Consider the following 19,694-nt stretch of genomic DNA (forward strand, 5'->3'; position numbering starts at 1 on the left):
ATGTTAGAAGTCTTGTTTCAATCTTAAATCCACAATTTACCCAATATTTTTAATTAAATATTTTACGTGTTGAATCTCACTTGTTGATAGAGAGTTTAAGCTCATACATTAAGGAGAATGATAAAATATTAATTAAATTATTAAATTCATTCTTTTTGTTTAAACTTTTGAGATAAATAGTGGTTTAATAACGTCAATTGAATGAATGAACTAATAATTAGCACATATTCATAAAAAGGTGTAAATTTAAGTATTAGTCAATCTGTTCATGAACATATAATATCTTCACCATATCGGCTCAAAAACTTGAACGAAAATTAACTGATCCAATTTTAAACTTCTTAATTAAAACTCAACTACTCTGCTCTCGTCTTTTTCACAATCCTAATACTATAATTAATTTAAATTAATTGTCTACTTCTTTATTTAGCTTTCAATTCCCGGCCGGAGGTCCCTTCTTTGCCTTCAAAGTCAAACTTGGCGATTACCAATTATCTGCCAATTCTTTGTCCTGGCCTTTTCTTTTCCCATATTCTTTACGCAACCCTGTTGCATGATACACGAGAAAATGACAGAATTATACACGAGGGACATATATAAAACGCGTGGGGCATCACCAATTCACCATATGTATTAACGTTGTTATAAGGTTCTTTGATTCTTTCTCTAACCTGGTGTATGACTGGAACGAGCGAGGTAATGTGATGACATCACTTGTATGAGGTTTGCAAAGCTTCTCTGCGTGACAAAATTGGCTTTCAATTTTTTAGACAATGTCCTATAATAAGGATAAAGTTTTTCTTAATTAGTTGAGTTTGAAAAGTTTCAACCCAATCTATCAAATTAATGTGTCCAAAACCAAAATGCATATTTTCATTCAACAAAAATGTCATTTAGGGGGAGAAAATACCCTTAATGGGATCCATTCCATTTCACACCTATTTATAATATGCCATCACTCACTTACCTAATAACACATATTCATCTCATTTTAACTCTCTTAAATAGAAGAAGAGATGAGAAGAAGGGGTCCTCTCTCCTTTCTCTTGACAAGGTCTTTCCGGCAGAGACCTAAAAAGACACACGTCTTAAGTCTAGCTTCCAGTCTCACAACCCTCATCTCTCTCTCTCGCACATCTTTCTCTCGACCATCACTCACTTTCATTTCTCGCATACCTCACTCAACATACACTGGTTCATGGATAATTAGAGGCAAATTTTCGTTATCTTTCGTATCCAAAACTAACTAAAGATGCTAACTTAAGTATCCGAGAGTCTTCGGCCTTAATCGAAAACCCTCTGATCATGTTTTTGTTTTGTAGTAACATCATTACCTTATATTGAGTTATTTACAGCTTAGCCGTTAAGAAAATTGTTGGGTAACAAATTCTTGGACCTGAAAATGCTCCAACAATTTCCAAGTGCCTTTTTAAATAAAAGGATCTAGTCAAATAAAGAGACTGTATTTTATGGAATCTAACTACCGGACCCATTGGTCTTTTTCAATGGTGTATTTAAAAAAGTTGGACGGTGATTTTTTTTCAAAAAAAAATCTAGTTAAAGTTTGATACCTAACGTACGCTGAAAACAATAGGTCCACTTTTTTTATCTGGCCGGAAGTCTTTCTTTAATTTCAGCCGCAAAAAATGTACGAGAGAGATTTTTCTAAACATTATTTCCTTTGCAAAGGCGACTGTAACTGTATGCAGGCCCTCAACAGTTAACACAACAACAAACCGAAGGCAGTGGAAGTTTACATTAATTGTTCTTTTTGGATGAGAGAATTTGGAAGTTACACAAGGGATCAACAGCTGAAACAGAAGATTGGAGTACAAGATTAAGGGTTAATCATGTACGGTTGATTTAACGGTTTCAAAACACAATTAATAAGAACGTAATTTTTAAAAATGTAGTTAAGTATTTGTTAAAATCTGATTCGGCTTTAAAATTGCGATTTGTCTTTTAAAATTTGTTTGTTTTTAAAAGTACCTATTTACTTGCGATTTAAAAACTTGAATTTTTTCACATTTTCAAACCGCTTTTTTCGCCTATGAAATCGTAGGCTTGCTAAAATATTAATTAAATAATTAAATTCACTATTTTCTATTAATTTTAAATTTTAGAATAAATGATAATTTAACATAGTATCGGAGGGGTCTTGAGTTTCAATCTTGAATCCACAATTTATCCAATATTTTTAATTAAATATTTTACGTGTTGAATCACTTTTTCTTTTTCTTTTTTACATGTTTACACAAGAGGGAGAGTGAGATTCGAACTAATAATCTCTGCTTCATGAGACATGGTTCGTAACCGATTGAGCTACCTCTTAGGGATGAATGACACTTGTTGATAAAGAGTTTGAGCTCACACATTAGGGGGAATGATAAAATATTAATTAAATGATTAATTCGCCAAGGGAAATTCATTATTTTTGTTTTAATTTTTAAAATAAATAATAATTTAATAAGGTCAAACGAACGAATAAACTAATAATTAGCACATATTCATAAAAGGGTATAAATTTAAGTATTAATCAATCTGCTCATGAACATGTAATAACTTCAAGTACTACTCCGCTCAAAAACTTGAACGAAAATTAACTAATCCAATTTTAAACTTTTTAATTAAAACTCAACTGCTCTCGGCCTTTTCACAATCCTAGTACTAGAATTAATTTAAATTAATTGTCTAGCTACTTCTTTATTTAGCTTTCAATTCCCGGCCGGAGGTCCCTTCTTTGCTTTCAACGTCAAACTCGGCGATTACCAATTATCTACCAATTCTTTGTCCTGGCCTTTTCTTTTCCCATATTCTTTACGCAACCCTGTTGCATGATACACGAGAAAATGACAGAATTATACAAGAGGGACATATATAAAACGCGTGGCGCATCACCAATTCACCGTATGTATTAACGTTGTTATAAGGTTCTTTGATTATTTCTCTATCCTGGTGTATGACTGGAACGAGCGATGTAATGTGATGACATCACTTGTATGAGGTTTGCGAAGCTTCTCTGCGTGACGAAATTGGCTATCAATTTTTTGGACAATGTCCTATAATAAGGATAAAGTTTTTCTTAATTAATTAGTTGAGTTTGAAAAGTTTCAACCCAATCTATCAAATTAATGTGTCCAAAATGCATATTTTCATTCAAAAAAAAAATGTCATTTATAGTAACCATATCTGTTGGGGGAAAAAATATCCTTAATGAGACCCACTCCATTTTACGCCTATTTATAATATGCCATCACTCACTCACCTAATGACACATATGCATTTCACTTTGACTCTCTTAAATAGAAGAATAGATGACAAGAAGGAGTCCTCTCTCCTTTCTGCAGACAAAATGTCTCCAGTAGAGACCTAAAGAAACACGTTTTGAATATTTCAGTCTTACAACCCTCATTTCTCTTTCTCGCACATCTTTCTCTTAACCATCACACGCTTTCATTTTTCGCATACTTCACTCAATACACACCGGTTCATGTATAACTAGAGATAAATTTTCACTATCTCTCGTATCCAAAAATAAAAATGTTAACTTAAATATCGGAGAGTCTTCAACTTCAACCGAAAATCCTCTGATCTTGTTTTTGTTTTATAGTAACTTCATTGCCGTATATTAGGTTATTTACAACTTACCCAGTAAGAAAGTTGCTGAGTAACAAATTCTTGGACTGAAAAGTATTCCATCAATATCCAGGTGCCTTTTTAAATAAAAGGATCTAGTCAAATAAAGAGACTGTATTTTATGGAATCTAACTACCGGATCCCTATTGGACGGTTTTTAATGGTGAATTTAAAAATGTTGGACGGTGATGTTTTTTTAAAAAATCTAGTTAAAGATTGATGATACGTAACGTACGGTGAAAACAGTAAGTCTACTTTTTTTATCGGCGGGAAGTCTTTCTTTAATTTCAACCACAAAAAAATGCACGAGAGAAAGATTTTTCTAAACATTATTTCAGTGTAACTGTCTGCGTGTAACACATGTATACGGAACTGAATTATGCGACCGCAGATATTAATCTTTTTTGTCCACTTGGTTCTATATCAAAGAAGTTTCGACATTTGGTCCCTCCTCTGTTGAAACCCAGTCCGTCATTGCTGAGCACTGAAAATGGACGCTGAGGAATTTTTTAGCCATACGCGTTCACATACTGCCGAAGGTCACACTGGATGATGGTACCGGAGGCACATTTCACGTTTTGTGCGGGTCCCACACCTAAGTATCATTTTCTAGCTAACTTATTTCTCATGTTCTATTTATTAAATGATTGATCGAGATTCGAGTGATTGAAGTTATTATTTTTTTATAATTCTAAATTTCTAGAATAAATACTAATTTAATTTGACGTCTTAAGGTTGAATTCATTTAAATTAACGTGTTCATATTTCAGGAGAAATTTAAACAAAAATTTAAGGAGTAATTACATTTTCTTCCAATGAAATACAATGCATTTTCACTTTATCCCATGAACTACCAGTTGTGATACTTGATCCTCATGAACTACTAATTTATGTTCAAAACCCTTATTCTGTTAGTCAAAGGCGTTAATTCAGACGGTTTATAAAAAAAACATTTGAGGTGGCTCTTTGGCCATCTTGCCATTTTTGTAACCCCAAATTTTTTTTTCTTATAAAAAATAAAAAAGTAAAAAAATTATGAGCAATATGAAAATTTTTAGATGAAATTGGTCAAATTGAAAAAAAAAATTGCAAGTTTGAGGGGTGCATTGCAAAAATTGAAACATTAGTGGTCGAATTGAAAATCGCCCCAAACTTTTAAGGGAGTAAAATTTAAACATCTTCGTACCTAATTAACTATCCATTGTCCAATACCAACAAGTGTTATCAATTATACCCAGAAGAAAAAAAAAAAAAAAAAAAAAGGAAAAGCTATTTTAATTATTTTTTATGCACGCCGGCGTAAACTCATTACCCCTTTTACAATTATTTTTTATTCTAATTTTTTCAAATTTATTGGGCAACAAAAAAACCAAAATTATTGTGTCCACTAGTAGAGTACCTCTCGCTCTGACACAAGCAAAGATACCCCCAACACAGAGAGAGAGAGAGAGAGAGAGAGAGATAGAGAGAGAGAGAGAGTAAAATAATCGTGTGTCCGTGACCACTAGTTCTTTTGAAAAGGCTTGCTATCTTCGATTATAAATAGGGCACCTCTCCCTCAACCCAATCAGCTCAAACTCACACAGCAACCCAGCTATACACAAGAGAGAGAGAGAGAGATGGAAGTTGTTCAAGTGCTTCACATGAATGGAGGAATGGGAGATACCAGTTACGCAAGCAACTCCCTAGTTCAGGTAAACTCAGCAACCCGCTAGCTCCCGCTAACGTTTACAAACTTAACGCAGGGTTCAAGTCAGGCCAATGCCATGTAAAAATATGTGTTAAATCTTTTGGAATTTTGTGCCAAATGTTACGGCTTTTCTTGCCTTATTTTGGTGTGTTGTCCTGATTCTACTTGATCCGTAATATTATTTCACTTCTGCAGAGAAGAATATTACGCTACTTTTTGAATATGTGAATTTAGAAGTACACGTACTCGTTATTGCGTTAGTCATCTCACAGAACTCAGAAGCAATAATAACGCGTCCGTAGGTTGCTTATATACGATCACTTGAGCCTGTTATTCACGCTGGCAAGATATATAGCCCAGAAAAAAAGGTCTCACTGTATATATATATAACCTAGTTTTGCAAGTGACTTTTTTTTTAAAAAAAAAAATTTATCCCATGTATTATAAAGCCATTGGGGTCTCCTTTGTCGCTATTTATTACCATTTCTCAACAAAATTAACATTAAAACATTTTAATTTTTTTTAATTTTTGTATTATATCATTCATTTTTTATTATTATTCAAATAAAAAAACACTACAAAACAAAATTTTTCACTTTTTTCTCTCACATCAATTAAATCTGCAACATTCCAACCCACTTCCTAAGTCTACTCCTTTGCCTAGCCAATAATCTTACTGTTTTTGCAATCGGGACAAATAATTTATTAGAATATATATAATCATTAATTAAACCGTTATTGCTATTTCATATGCAAGAATTAACTCATTAAAATTCTTTGTTTGGACAGCAAAAAGTAATATCTATGACCAAGCCCATCGCCGAGGAAGCTATAAGCAATCTCTACTGCAGCAGCTCGCCAAGCAGCCTAGCCATCGCAGACTTGGGTTGTTCTTCCGGACCAAACACATTTTTCGTGGTTTCTGAACTTATCGAGGTGGTCGACAAGCTTTGCCGGAACCTAGGCCGTCAATCACCTGAATATCAAGTGTTCTTGAACGACCTTCCAGGGAACGACTTCAACTCCATTTTCAAGTCGTTGCCAAGCTACCTGAAAAAAATGAGCCAGCAACTGGGGCCTGGCTCTGGTCCCTGTTTCTTCTCCGGAGTTCCTGGTTCTTTCTACGGCAGGCTTTTTCCCACCAAGAGCCTGCATTTTGTCCATTCTTCTTATGGCCTCCAATGGTTATCTCAGGTTAACTAATCTTATAAACAGAATAAACAGAAAATAATTTTAAATTTTTTAATACAATATATGTACGTAGACATTAATGTTACTGTTGATCGATCACTAGGTTCCTGAAGCGTTGGAGAGTAATAAAGGGAACATTTACATGGCATCCACAAGCCCACCAGGAGTACTTCGGGCATACTACGGGCAATTTCAAAAAGATTTTTCAATGTTTTTGAAGTGTCGTGCAGAGGAGTTGGTGACGGGAGGGCGAATGGTTTTAACCTTTCTGGGGAGAAGCAGTGAAGATCCATCTAGCAAAGAGTGTTGTTACATTTGGGAGCTTTTGGCCTTGGCACTCAATGACATGGTCTCCGAGGTAACCCTACAGCACTTAATTAATCCATGAAAATTAATATACCGGGACTCACTATATAGGGATTTCTTAAAATATATATTAACATCAAAAAATTCTCTTTTTTTTTTTCACTTTTTATATTATATAATTTTTTTTAAAAAAAATTAAATAAAGAAAATCATTACAAAACTAAACTTGTTTTGCTTTTCAATACAAAAAATTTAAAATTTTATACCAGATTAATCCATGTCAATTACGGTAACAAAAGCAAAAAGAATTACCAAACACAACACTTTTTGTCTGTGCGGGGCAAAATTAAGCCGGCACGTGTCCCATTTGATATATACCCAGCTTGCTTCTCTGCCCACACAATGAGCTATCCATACTTCACTGTACTCCATCAATATGTATATATTGTGCTAAAGCATACGTTGTATGTATACAATATTATAGGGCCTCATAGAAGAAGAAAAAATACATTCCTTCAATATTCCTCAATACACGCCATCCCCATCAGAAGTGAAATCTGAAGTTGTAAAAGAAGGATCCTTTTCTACTGATCGTCTGGAGGTGTCTGAAGTCAACTGGAATGCGTACGACAGTGGATTCAGCTCGTCGGATGCATTTTCTGACGGTGGATACAATGTTGCAAAGTGTATGAGAGCTGTGGCTGAACCCTTGCTTATTAGTCATTTTGGAGATGCAATCATTGAAGAGGTTTTTCGCAGGTACAAAGAAATTCTTTCTGATCGCCTTTCCAAAGAGAAGACTCAGTTTATCAATGTGACCATTTCCTTGACAAAAAGAGGATGATCATGATCAAGACAATAAATAAATCTTCATGATCTCACTTTCATGGAGAGTCAAAGGAAAATATCTTGAAGTTATAAGGTTATTAATTAATATATAATGTTAGTCGAATTAGGGTGTTTTCATCGAATGAAACACTCCGGTATGGCTGACTAATAATAGCGTGTGGTAGTCCAAGCTGTTGTTGTTTTTTTAGTTTCTTCCGGAGTGTTGTAATAAATTATCTTTTAGTGCTACCTTTTTTAATGTACTAAAATTGTGTGTGAAAATTTGACTTGGATGGTTCTCATCGACTCCTATTGAGCACATTTTCTCCATGGAGAAAGTCCAGAACGACCACTCCCATGGAAACTAATTGTTAATTATTTAAACATGTCGCGTCAAGATTAAAAAAATTAACCAAATTAATTAAATAAGCTCAACTCATGTTGAGGCATATAGGATGCATATACCTATCTCGACAAGACAATCCCTTCCTCTGTTTTCTCGTCATCTGATTAAAAAAAGAAAAACTCGTTCGACAAGACAACAACGTACCTGACCCATCTCAAGTTGCCAACCTTATAAAATCTAGAGGTGCTACATTTTTGTTTGAGTTTTTATTTATTTATTTATTTTTCTCTTTTTTCCCGTTTTGATCAAACAAACTTCTCAATAAGAGTTTTTTCAATATTAATTAACTTTGTTTAATTTTGACAGCATGAATACCTTTGATACTGTGTCCAATTTTTTGTTAAGATTAACTACATATAATTATTTAAAAAATTGGTTAAAGTTACAATTAAAAAACTCCCTAAAGCTATTTATATAATACAATCTCCTTTTAGTAAAAAATCAATAAGAACTTTTGTTTTTTTTTTTTTATTTCAAACGAGGGAAAGCGGGTTACAAGGAATTGAAGAATGGACACTCTAACAATAAAGCTCAAATGAAAATAAAGTACATAAACAGAAATAAATACTAAGCAATAATTTCATCCATGATTTCAAATGAACCATAAATAAGTCGGACTTTTTTAAGGGCCACACAAGATAGTAGCAAATGACAAAAAAAACTCGATGAGAAATTTCAAGCGATAAAAACAACAATCGCAGTTCAATAATTGTTGTAAGAAAGATACTGCAAAAAATCATAAAGAAGCCATGGAAGGACCAACACCACATAATAGCCCACAAAAAACAAAAAATACAGCATACAATTTCTTTATAGTATATATACTCATTTAATATAAAACTAATTTTTTAAAATATCTCTTACAAAATAAAAAATAAATCACACTTCTTAAAATATCAAAAATTATTCAAAATTTAAATTAATATTCTAACCTCTATTCAATGATTTCAAATTCACTCGATGATAGTTGAAATGGCCCTTTGATTTGAATATTAATTAATATTGTAACTTCTATTCAATGCACGTTCGTCAGAGAATGTCCTCCCATGCTCACTATTCACAATCACAACTTTTTCACGATTTTCCATGTATGGCAAGAATCGGCTTGCGGAAAACTACAATATGCTATAAAGATAAGATAATATCTAAAAGTACAATATGCTATAAAGTACAATATATATATCCACTAAATCATTTTAAAGATTTTTGACATAAAATCATTTTCAAGATAAGATAATATCTAGAAGACAACGTTTTCTTGGCCAAAACTATATCTACGAGATAATTGATCAAATTCTTCATTTTCTATATATATAAATAAATAAGAGGTATAAATTCTGCCGTCATTTTAAAATAATAAATATAATCTATTGTTAATAATATTATTAGGAAAAAAATCTAAATTCGTCTATGTAGTTTGACCTTGTGACAAAAAAATCCATTGATTTTAAAATGAGCTTATAAATTCATGTAGTATGCATATATAACAAAATAATCCCTATGTGCAAATTTGGACCATCATTCCAATCCAATAAAATCCTTACCTTCAAATAAAAAATTGTAAAAAAAAAAAAAAAAAAAAAAAAAAAAAAAACGAGTGAGATTTATTTTAACCATATTTCACTCACGACTATATGACTCACACACAAGCCTCACGGTTGATCCCTCCTCCACCGCAGTTCACCAGGTTCCAACCTCCCCCAGTCGCTTTCAGCCTTAGATCGACCCCCTTTTTGAAGTTTTTGGTTTGATTTTTTTTTTTTGTTGAAATCAGATCTAGAATTTTCAGGAAGTTCCATCATCTCACGCTCCATCCCATCGTGATCCAGGGTCTCTTCTCTTCCTTTTGCCACCAGCCGTGTCTCCTTTCGGCAAGCACGCGCCCGCGAGTAGATCTTACTCACTGTAGCGTGTCCCACATGCACCACTGCATGTCCAACCTTTTGCAGCGCGTTCTGCCTACCACCGTCTGCCGCTGCTTATGCATATCTACTATGGTGGTCCCCATCCCCCGACGCCATGGTGCGTGGTCTTCACGTGCCGGATCACTCCACATTCCTCCGCCATGCCCACCATTGGGGTTATTGTGCTGTTTTTACTGTTTTATGTATTTGATATTTTTTGTACTTAATGTTGGTTTTTGCTGTATTTACTATTTTTTGTGGGTTATAATCTCCCTGTATTGAAGTTGTTTGATCTTACAGGGGAGAGATTTTAGATGCGGGTAGTCGTCCTTCAACGGCTTCAATTCGGTTTTCTACAGTGCCAGCCTTGCAACAACCATTTAATGGTGGTCTTGCTTTTACAGCAACGGACTCTTCACTCTTCATTGATTTCTTTTGCAAACCACCTTGTGTGGCCCTAAAAAATGCATGGCTTGTTTATAGTTCTTTTGAAACTATCGACAAAACCATTGCTTGTTGTCTGGTCATTTTGGACCAAATCCAAAATTTATTATTGCATTTATCATTTGGGCTTCATTGTCGGGTTGCCCACTCTTTTTTAATTGTTTTATTCTGTAATCCGTTTTTCCTTATTTGATTTGATTTAAAAATAAAAAATAAAAATAAAAAGCCTGATTCTTCTACACACAGACTCAAACAACTTTTGCAAGCTGTTAAGCATTGTGTGCAGTTATCCCTGAATAACACCATATTGCACGCATATATTGACAGTCTGGGCTTTATCTCTTTATCACAAAAGCGGAAAGAAAAAACAAAAAAAGAAACAGATTCTTCTGTTCCCTTTCCTAAAAAGAAGTGGAGAAAAAAAAAAGCCTTCTGCTGGCACAGACGACTTAATTCGCTTTATAATCAATCAGAGATATTGCAATAATGTAATGTAAAGTAAATATATATAAAGAATGAACTTTTCAGAATAATATAGAATAATAATAAAGGTAATATTATCATATTATGCTGAGATATTCAGACACAAATATAACAATAAAGTCATAAAGACATCCCATATTTTAGGCCCACAAATTACAGTTGGACCATATACCCGTTTTATGGAAAACCCTTGTACATTAACCAACGAGGGACGGATACAAACCGGTTTAATAAGACGAAAAGTGTTTTAAATCATATGAAAGACACATATGAGTTTTAAATGAATTTAAGGTGTTAAATTTCAACTTGTTTTTAAAATATTCTTCTTCTAATTAACCTAATCTCTCATTCAAGCCATCATCTCTTCTTCTAAGCTAATTTCTCTCTCAAACCAGGCAGTTGCAGAAGAAAAAAAATCAAATCCATTAATAAAAATCAAAGCTTGAAAAACTCCACAAAGTTTGTTTTTTGTTTTTTTTTTTAATTTTTTTTTTTTTTTTAATATTTCCAAAGAAAAAAAAAAAAAGGGAAAACAAAAGAATAACCCACTAATCAAGTTTCCACGTACAACTTGTAAGAGTGGAGAAGCAATTATTGAATTTTGAAGGCCATAAAATCAAGCTTTATAGTAACGTTACCTAGCAAAAGACAAATATATGGAAACCAAAAAAACCTATGAACCAATTTGAGATACGTGCAAGCAAAAAGCAAATGACCCTTTTTTCCTTTATGGATCATTTATGCTCATGGTATATTAGGCCATTGAATTTTTTTAATTTTTTTTTTCCTCATTTAATATATCAGAGTGATGGCCAAAGAATCAAATATAGAGGTGCATAGTTTCAATCAAATATAGTTTCATGACATGAATTTATTTATATATCTATAGCAAACTTTCCCTACAAATATTCCATATTTTCACTGTAGATGATTGATGTTGGTGAAAGATGTGTATTGGACAATGTATCGAATGAACAAGAACCTCCTTATGGAAGCCAAAGCAAATCAAACATTCCAAATATGGAATTTGTTGAAGTACCAAAAAGTTATATAAAATTTGATTGTGATGATAGTGTATGCATATGATTTCTACAAAGATTATGCTCACCGAATAGGCTTTAGTGTTAAGAAACATTTAGTGAAGCGAGCAAATTCAATAATTGTTAAAAGAAGAGACCTTTTGTTGCTTAGAAGAGGGTAAACGTGTATTTGACAAATGACGAAAAGAAGCATCGGTTCATCTTGTGGTTTCACGTGTAGGGTGTTTTAGCACAAATAACTTGTTAACTTCAAAATAATTATTTGTTAGAAATTGTTTCCTTTCACGAGCAACATAATCACGAGTTTGCACATTCTCCAATGAAACACATTTTAAGATCATCATGACATATTACATCTGCATAGAAAGTTGTTGCAAATGATACTGAGAAGGGAATAACTTCCATTCGGTCAAGGCAAAAAGGGAGGGTTTTCTGCCCACCACTCATAAGTTGACACCTCATCTTAGCACACAAATTCAAAATGAGAACAAAACACCATATTATTCCTCCCACATTCACCTGCCGCCCAACTCCGCCTGACGCCGCCACCCTGAAAACGCCGCTTCCACCCCTTAGGGGTGGCGCGTAGCCACCTCAGCCAGATCTGGGGTGGCCAGCGAGCCACCCCGTGGCCATGGGGTGGCCGCGCAGACCACACCGTGGCCTGGGGGTGACCGACGCGTCCACCCCGTGGCTGGGGTTGCTCGCCGGCCACCCAGCTCCTCCCCTTGTGGCTGCTCACGTGGCCTAGCTCCTTCCCTTTGGCTGCTCTCATGTGTTTTGTTCCCACTTTAATTTTTTGCATTTTTTTCTTGTATTGGTGACGTGTCACGTGTTGATTGGTGGGCAACAAACCCATGGTTTTTGCCAATACCGTATAACAGCAGCTCTCTACTAAGAAGCCTGTAATATCAATGAAACAAATTACATACAGTATAATATTTGTTGAGCATGCATGCTAGAGGTAGTGAAAATCTTGATTTTTGGGATGTTGGCTATAGAAATTTCGTACAATATAAGAGGATGGCTTTGAAGAAAGGTGATGGTTGCACTCTGATGGAGTATTTTTCATGTCATAAGATGCAATTAGATATTCATTTTATTTTTATTCAATACAACTTGACGACAATGAACTTATCATGAACATTTTTGGACAAATACTATATCAATGGTTGATTATAAACACTTTAGTGATGTGATATGCTTTGACACAACTTATAGTACAAATAAGACAGGTCGACCTTGTGCACCATTCATTGGGGTTAATCATCACTAACAAATAATTATCTTTGGTGCAACATTACTTTACGATGAAGCTATAAAGTCATTTAAGTAGCTATTTATAATTTTTATAAGTGCAAGGTCAAGGAAGCAGCCAACAACTATACTTACAAATCAATATGCTGCAATGGCCAAAGCAATATATAAGGTATTTCCCTAATCACATTATCGTTTATGTACGTATATGATATATTTATCAAAACGTTGCCAAGCATCCGAGTTATGTATATGATTTTGGCCATTGTGTATATAATTATGAAGATGAAGATGAATGGCCACTTGTGATTGTTAATTTTGCCATGCTGAAATCAAATGATAAAAATTACAATCAAACAAACAGACAAACAGAGTTCTCCTTAACAAAAAATTGGAAAACTTAAAAAAAAAAAACAAAAAACATAAAGGCATGGTAATTAACGAAGACAGACATTCAAAGAAATTAAAAAAAAAAAAAAAATGCATCTGATCTAGAGGAAGAGAAAGTGGACTCCTTCATAATAATAATAATAATAAAATAATAAAATAAAAGGACTCCTTCGACATCCCTTAATAATCATATACAGCATCTCCATCATAAATAAAATCCGTGGTTCTGAAAGAAGGATCATTTGCCATTGATTCCTGTAAGTTTCTGATCAAGTCAACTGGGATGCATGTGAGAGTAAATATAGCCCGTCCAATTCATTTGCTTATTAGTCCCTTGACAAGTCCTCTCTGTGGCCGATGGGCTTGCTTCCTTGAGCCGACTTGGGCTCCTGATATTCCCGCTGGCTCGGGCGGTCATAAGCTGGGCCCGCGGCCCAGCGTTTAATGTGGTCATTTTCAGGTACATCGTTCTATATCAAGCAAACGTCAGGGCATCAAACATTAATTCGTGTAATGTTGTTGTTCCACAAGACCTAGACGGTGCTATAAACTAGCTATATATTCTCCTAAGCATCTCCAGTAGCATTTGGTATTTTACACAGTAAAAAAGTATAATTCTTTACTTTAGCTATTGTTTTTTCACTACACATTCTAACAGATTCTCTATTTCATTCTCTACTTGCTTTAAAATATTATTTCTCATTCTTTTTTTTTATTATATTATTGCCAACACTTAATTAAAGGGAAAAACAAACACATATATAGAAATCATTCATAAAAATAAAAATAAACACATATGAGGAACATTCATCTCACATGCATGTACTAATTCTTAAAATTAATAACAAAAATAATTTTTTTTCATCCAACTACAATTGATTTGTTTCCATCCGTGTGTTTCTATGCAATAATTTTTTTTTTTTTTTTTTTTTTGCATTAAATTTTTGCATCCAACTACAATTGATTTGTTTCCATCCATGTGTTTCCATGAAATAAATTTTTTCTGCATCAATTTTTTTCATCAAACTTTGTGAAGAAATTTTGTGAGCTAAAGAGATAAATTTTGTGTTTGAGAGAGAGACGTAGCAGATGTGAAGATGTGTTCAGAAGAAATAAAAGATGTTAGGTCAAAAGAAGCGAAATAAAGAAATAATAAACAATATTTTATTCATTTAGTGTGCTACCGTGCATAGCTTCAAATTGCTATTCATGGTAGCAATGTAACTATTCTAACTAATGGCAAGCTACTCTGTTGGAGCTAAAAAAAGAGCAATAATAGCTAAATATAGCTAATATTGGTCTTTTAGCTAAGCTGGAGATGCTTAATCAATTTTTCAAAATATTTTACAAAAATAAATTATTGTAAAGTGAGGTGGCACAACATAATTAAGAAGAAGAGAATCTAAAATTTAAAAAAATTATTCATGTTGTGTCACATCACTCTGTAAGAGTTTTATTTTTTGAAAAAATATTGTATAAGCCAAGCATTTTTCTTATTTGTATCACTTCAAATTATTGACATTATGTTATTTTTTTCATGCACAAATCAAAGATTGAGATCCGGTGGGTATTGCACCGTATTTGGGTCCTTTAATCGTGACAACAAATTGAAAAAGAAAAAAAAAAAAAAAAAAAAAAGAACTTGCAGTGCAAAGAGGTGGCTGATTGGGTGGCTGAACTAACTACCCTCAAACTAACCATCGGGCTGAAACACTCTTGTGGCCAGGGAATGGTTTAGCCACCTACAAACCAAACCAGCCATTAGGGATTAAGGATGTAAACCACCCCCCTTAACCACCTTGCATTGCAAACTATAAAGAAAGACACAAAAATTACGTGCTTACATTTACAAGTAAAAGCCTTGCAAGTTACATATTTTCTTGATTAATTTGATTGTACATTGTTCATAGAGCTTTACAAATGATTGACTAATTTCAAAAACAAACAAGTTCTTTAAATTAAAAGTAACCAAAAATTCCTTAGTTTAAGGTAACAAAATCATGATTTACTATTCATTTAAAATTAACTGCTTTTATATAAGAAATATTTACCGGATCACATGATCATATCTATTAGCTTAGGGTATGGCATAATAATACCCTGATAATTGCAATGAATCTAGAAACACAAAATCAATCGTGCCATACTGTACTGCATGTCACTTCTGTTGGGCGTGAGATTGCGTGCTGATCGATCAACTTCAATTCAATTTATGTGTACAGCGCAAGAGCACTTCTCTTATATAATTAGAAGAAGATCAATCATTCTGTAATGCTTCTTTTTTGACCTCTTGTCATTTCATTTTTGTCCCCATATATATATATATATATATATATATGTTCACAATGTGTTTTTGTAACTTGGCGTAGGTATTATATATGTACAGTGCACAATTCTTGGGCGTCCATTTCGATTTTTGTCCCCTTTCGGCGTGCATGGGCCATGGGGGGTTTCTTTCATATTTAGGGTTTGGCATGCGATTTGATATCTATATTAATCTCGAGCACCCTGTTGAAAATTTTCGTTAAACCCATTAATCAAATTAAATATGCTATATATATTAATATATATTTGATTGTGTGATGGCCCCAAGGTAGAAGCTAATTATTAGGTATCTTCTTACAAAAAATAAAATCATTGCATGCCATGATCAATATACCACAAACATTAATTTATAACTTTAAATCATTTAATTTGTTGGATATATAGTCAAAAGAGATATGATGAGTCCTCTTACTCAGAGGGCATGCACTAGACAGTGAGAGCGAGGGACAGGACAACTCTTTCACGCCTATGTAAATATAATTAAATATATATATATATATATATGAGGAGAAATGGGGTTGTCAGAAGAAGTGTACGTACGTTTTTGTGAGGGTGAGGGTGAGGAATGGATGGCGTGGAGACTCGAGAAGAAATTGCAAACAACGTATATAATTTGGAAACGCATATCTTCTCACTCAGGCTTTACCTTGTTTGTGCTCCTCTTTGTGCGGTGCATATGCCCGTACTGGTTGTAATGGACGTTGACAAACTCAAAAGCAAACAGCCGCGTGCCTTCGTCTCTTCAGTGCATGTTTGGCTTTCCAACTTGAACTTTCTCCTTGAAAAGACAAATCTTTGTCTCAATCCATTTGAGTGCCTTCAAACTGTTTTTTCACCCAATTTCTCACTCCCTATCTATCTCTTCAATTCTGTGCATATATATATATATATATATATATGATTCAAAAACTGACCTTTTCACACAGACAAACTTTCAATAATTAATTGGCGGTCAAAACATGCAGATACCTGAAACACACTTGCTTGGTCTTAAATTTTCAAAATTCATGTCTTATGGATGTTTTGGGTCGCCTCTTTTGGGTTTTGATCGTTTTCCAAACCCAAATCATAGAATTTATTTTTTTTTGCAATGAATATTTTTTTGTGCCCAGAACCCACGGTTTTTTCTCTACTTGCATATATTAATTACCACTTAAGGGTAATTATTCTCTCAATACATGAGCTTGCATGTGTGGTTGAACTTCCAACCATCAGCTTTATTTATTCATCATGCCTCGGCACATGGAGAAGTCAGGAGCAAATGATTTGTCATCATTGATGTAATAGAGACCCATAGTGACCAGGATTCATTTGACCCGGAAAATATTCAGTTAGAGGTATTTTCGTCTTTTTTACTTTTTGAGAAGACAAAAATACAAATCTATTCTAACTAACTGAATATTCTCTAGTTCATCTAAACTAAAAAAGATCTTAATTCATATTTTAGTGGATAAATATTATATAGAGTATCAAGCCAGTTAGTAAATATGGTAATTAAGTGGCATATGAACTACTATAATTCCCTTAAGAATCTAGTAATAAAAATCGCAATTCCCTTATGAACATTCATATATAAGAGATTGGTTATGGATGATTACATCAGAAAAAATGGACATGTTAATGAAATAGTTCACGTAAAGAAGTAGTTAGGTCATTTCCTCTATTAATTCCTCCCACCCAAACGTACGTATGGGGGAAGTACTTGACTTGTTGAAGTTGGTACATTTATTTGTTTTCTTTTGGAAGAGAAAGTGAATTATGCCTTTGTATACAGGCTCACTTTTGATAGGTACATTCAATTGGTCCCCTCTTTTTTTCTTTTTTCTTTTTTCTCTCTTGGGGGTACATTTATTTGGTCTCTTTTGACAGATAAAGTGTACGTAATATGCATTTCTACTTCCCTCTGGACCCCGTTGAGTCCCACTTTTAGCTAACAAAACCTAACACGCAACTATGGACTTGTGAATTACAGCCCTGTATAGTGTTTGATTGCTTGTGTCTTGACTCTTGAGTCTTCAATTGTTTCAAAGGGGACCAAATTAGGGCCTCTGTTCAGGTTCACGCATATGGAGTGAGTGGCCAATATTTGATGGCAACCCACTACGTACATGGACCTCCCATAATGAGAAACCGGCCGGGTCCGGCGGACTCGTGTCCCTCCGTTGACACGTGTCCGGCGCCCGTACTTCTTTTTGCAAGAAGATAGACAACAAGAATCTCACTTTCCAGCCTAAGTGGAATTGATTTGATGAACTTAAAGTTGCTTTCTTAGACTAGTGGAGAAATGGAGATCATGAGACCCTAACAACAACCCTTTGCGCCCCCCCCCCCTCCCCCAACCCCCTTTCATATGTTAGGTTCCAAACCCTTTGAATCAAAGTAGAGTAGGTTTAGGTTGCTTTCTCAATACAAGTTGTTTCCACCATTGACCTGGTCAGACCCCAAAAATGACCGACTAGAAACTTCACTTGACAAGCTAGTTACGCAGGTGTGACGTAAATTAGAATTCATGATCGCATGAAAAACTCGCTGCACTACTACTACCTTACGCTACATTGATTTATAGAAAAAGTACGTAGTAGCAGCGCCACAGGAATATTGCAATATATTACATTTATCGGGCGGGGCGCTAGACTATATATTGTGGACTTGTGGTAAGTAATTATTATTATTATTATTATTTGTTAATCCTTCCAGCATATGTACTGATCCTTCCATGTTTGGTAGGACTTTATTCTATAATTTCTATTGATTTTTATTCATTTAATCTTGGGTTTTGTTTCTGATCTTATCTTATAAATTAATTAGGATATCTAATTTGTTAATATAGTCTACTTAGACAAGTAGATTAGGCCCAAAAAAAATTATAAATCACAATATCTAATATGTTAATATCACTAGTAGACCAGACCCAAAAAAAGCCCAAAAAAAATTTCATTAGATCCTCAAAGCCTCAAATGGTGCAAAAATAGAGAGGAAAAAATTAAACTAGGCCCAAAAAACTTGAATTAGCCGAATACATTTTTCCGAGCATGTCTTTTGCTCGCCACCACGACTGACTTGGCGGTTACAGAAAATGACAAAAATACCTTTTAAGGGAAGAAAGTCGTGGTATTTTCAACTATTTTGACAATGGCAGTGAAGGAGGTGGAATACTCATTTTCGCCACCGATTTCACCAACATCTAGGCTTAGCCAAAAGTGGATGTTTGGCCACTGCCAACCTAGTATTTGGGGTAGTCGAATCACCCCTATGATCAAAAGAGGAGGGGAGATGGAGGGGTGGTTTACTCACTCCTAACTTGGTCTTTGTTAGTGTTTGAACCACCACAATGACTAAATGAGTGGTTCAGCCACCTCAAATAGCCTCCGAGAGTGGTTGAATCATTCTCTTTGGCTAGTGAGAATAGTTTAGTCATCTCCAAAACAGCCACCCTATGTTTAACAATGAGAGAGAGAAAGAGTGAGAAGCTTTTGGCAGTAGACTAGTAGTGGTTGTACGAAGGTACTGGTGGAGCTATGGCAAAGGTAGGGATAAGTGGCTAGAAGAGAGAGAAATTTTCAATTGTTAATCTGCATTAAGGACATGGCAAACCTTGGGTCATTTATTTAAGTTAGAATATTAATTAAATAATTAAATATATTTTTTTTATTTACTTAATTTTTTGAAATACATGATCATTTAACATGGTATTAGAGCAAATGTTCTAAGTTCAAACTTTGTTTATATCATTCACTTCTCATGTAAATTAAATATTCAACGTCTTTGACTTTACTTAATTATTCTAAAAAAAA

At 34.1% G+C, this 19,694-nt stretch overlaps 1 protein-coding gene across 1 annotated transcript; it reads left to right on the forward strand.

Annotated features, from left to right (window-relative positions):
- Window positions 1-5,197: 5,197 nt before the first annotated feature.
- LOC132170760 (S-adenosyl-L-methionine:benzoic acid/salicylic acid carboxyl methyltransferase 3-like) lies at window positions 5,198-7,944 on the forward strand. Its single transcript, XM_059581857.1, has 4 exons — window positions 5,198-5,330; window positions 6,116-6,520; window positions 6,621-6,875; window positions 7,308-7,944. Exons 1-4 carry the CDS (start codon window positions 5,256-5,258, stop codon window positions 7,665-7,667), a joined length of 1,095 nt encoding a protein of 364 aa, XP_059437840.1. The 5' UTR covers window positions 5,198-5,255; the 3' UTR covers window positions 7,668-7,944.
- The last annotated feature ends 11,750 nt before the right edge of the window (window positions 7,945-19,694 follow it).

The sequence above is a fragment of the Corylus avellana genome, chromosome ca2, assembly GCF_901000735.1.
Source record: "Corylus avellana chromosome ca2, CavTom2PMs-1.0".
NCBI classification, from domain to species: domain Eukaryota; kingdom Viridiplantae; phylum Streptophyta; class Magnoliopsida; order Fagales; family Betulaceae; genus Corylus; species Corylus avellana.

What these genes read in the sequence shown, in the direction of transcription:
- LOC132170760 (XM_059581857.1), top strand. Translation starts at nt 5,256, where the DNA reads ATGGAAGTTGTTCAAGTGCTTCACATGAATGGAGGAATGGGAGATACC. An exon ending in GCCTCCAATGGTTATCTCAG is followed by an intron (nt 6,521 to 6,620) that starts GTTAACTAATCT and finishes ATCGATCACTAG; the next exon opens with GTTCCTGAAGCGTTGGAGAG. An exon ending in TCAATGACATGGTCTCCGAG is followed by an intron (nt 6,876 to 7,307) that starts GTAACCCTACAG and finishes ACAATATTATAG; the next exon opens with GGCCTCATAGAAGAAGAAAA.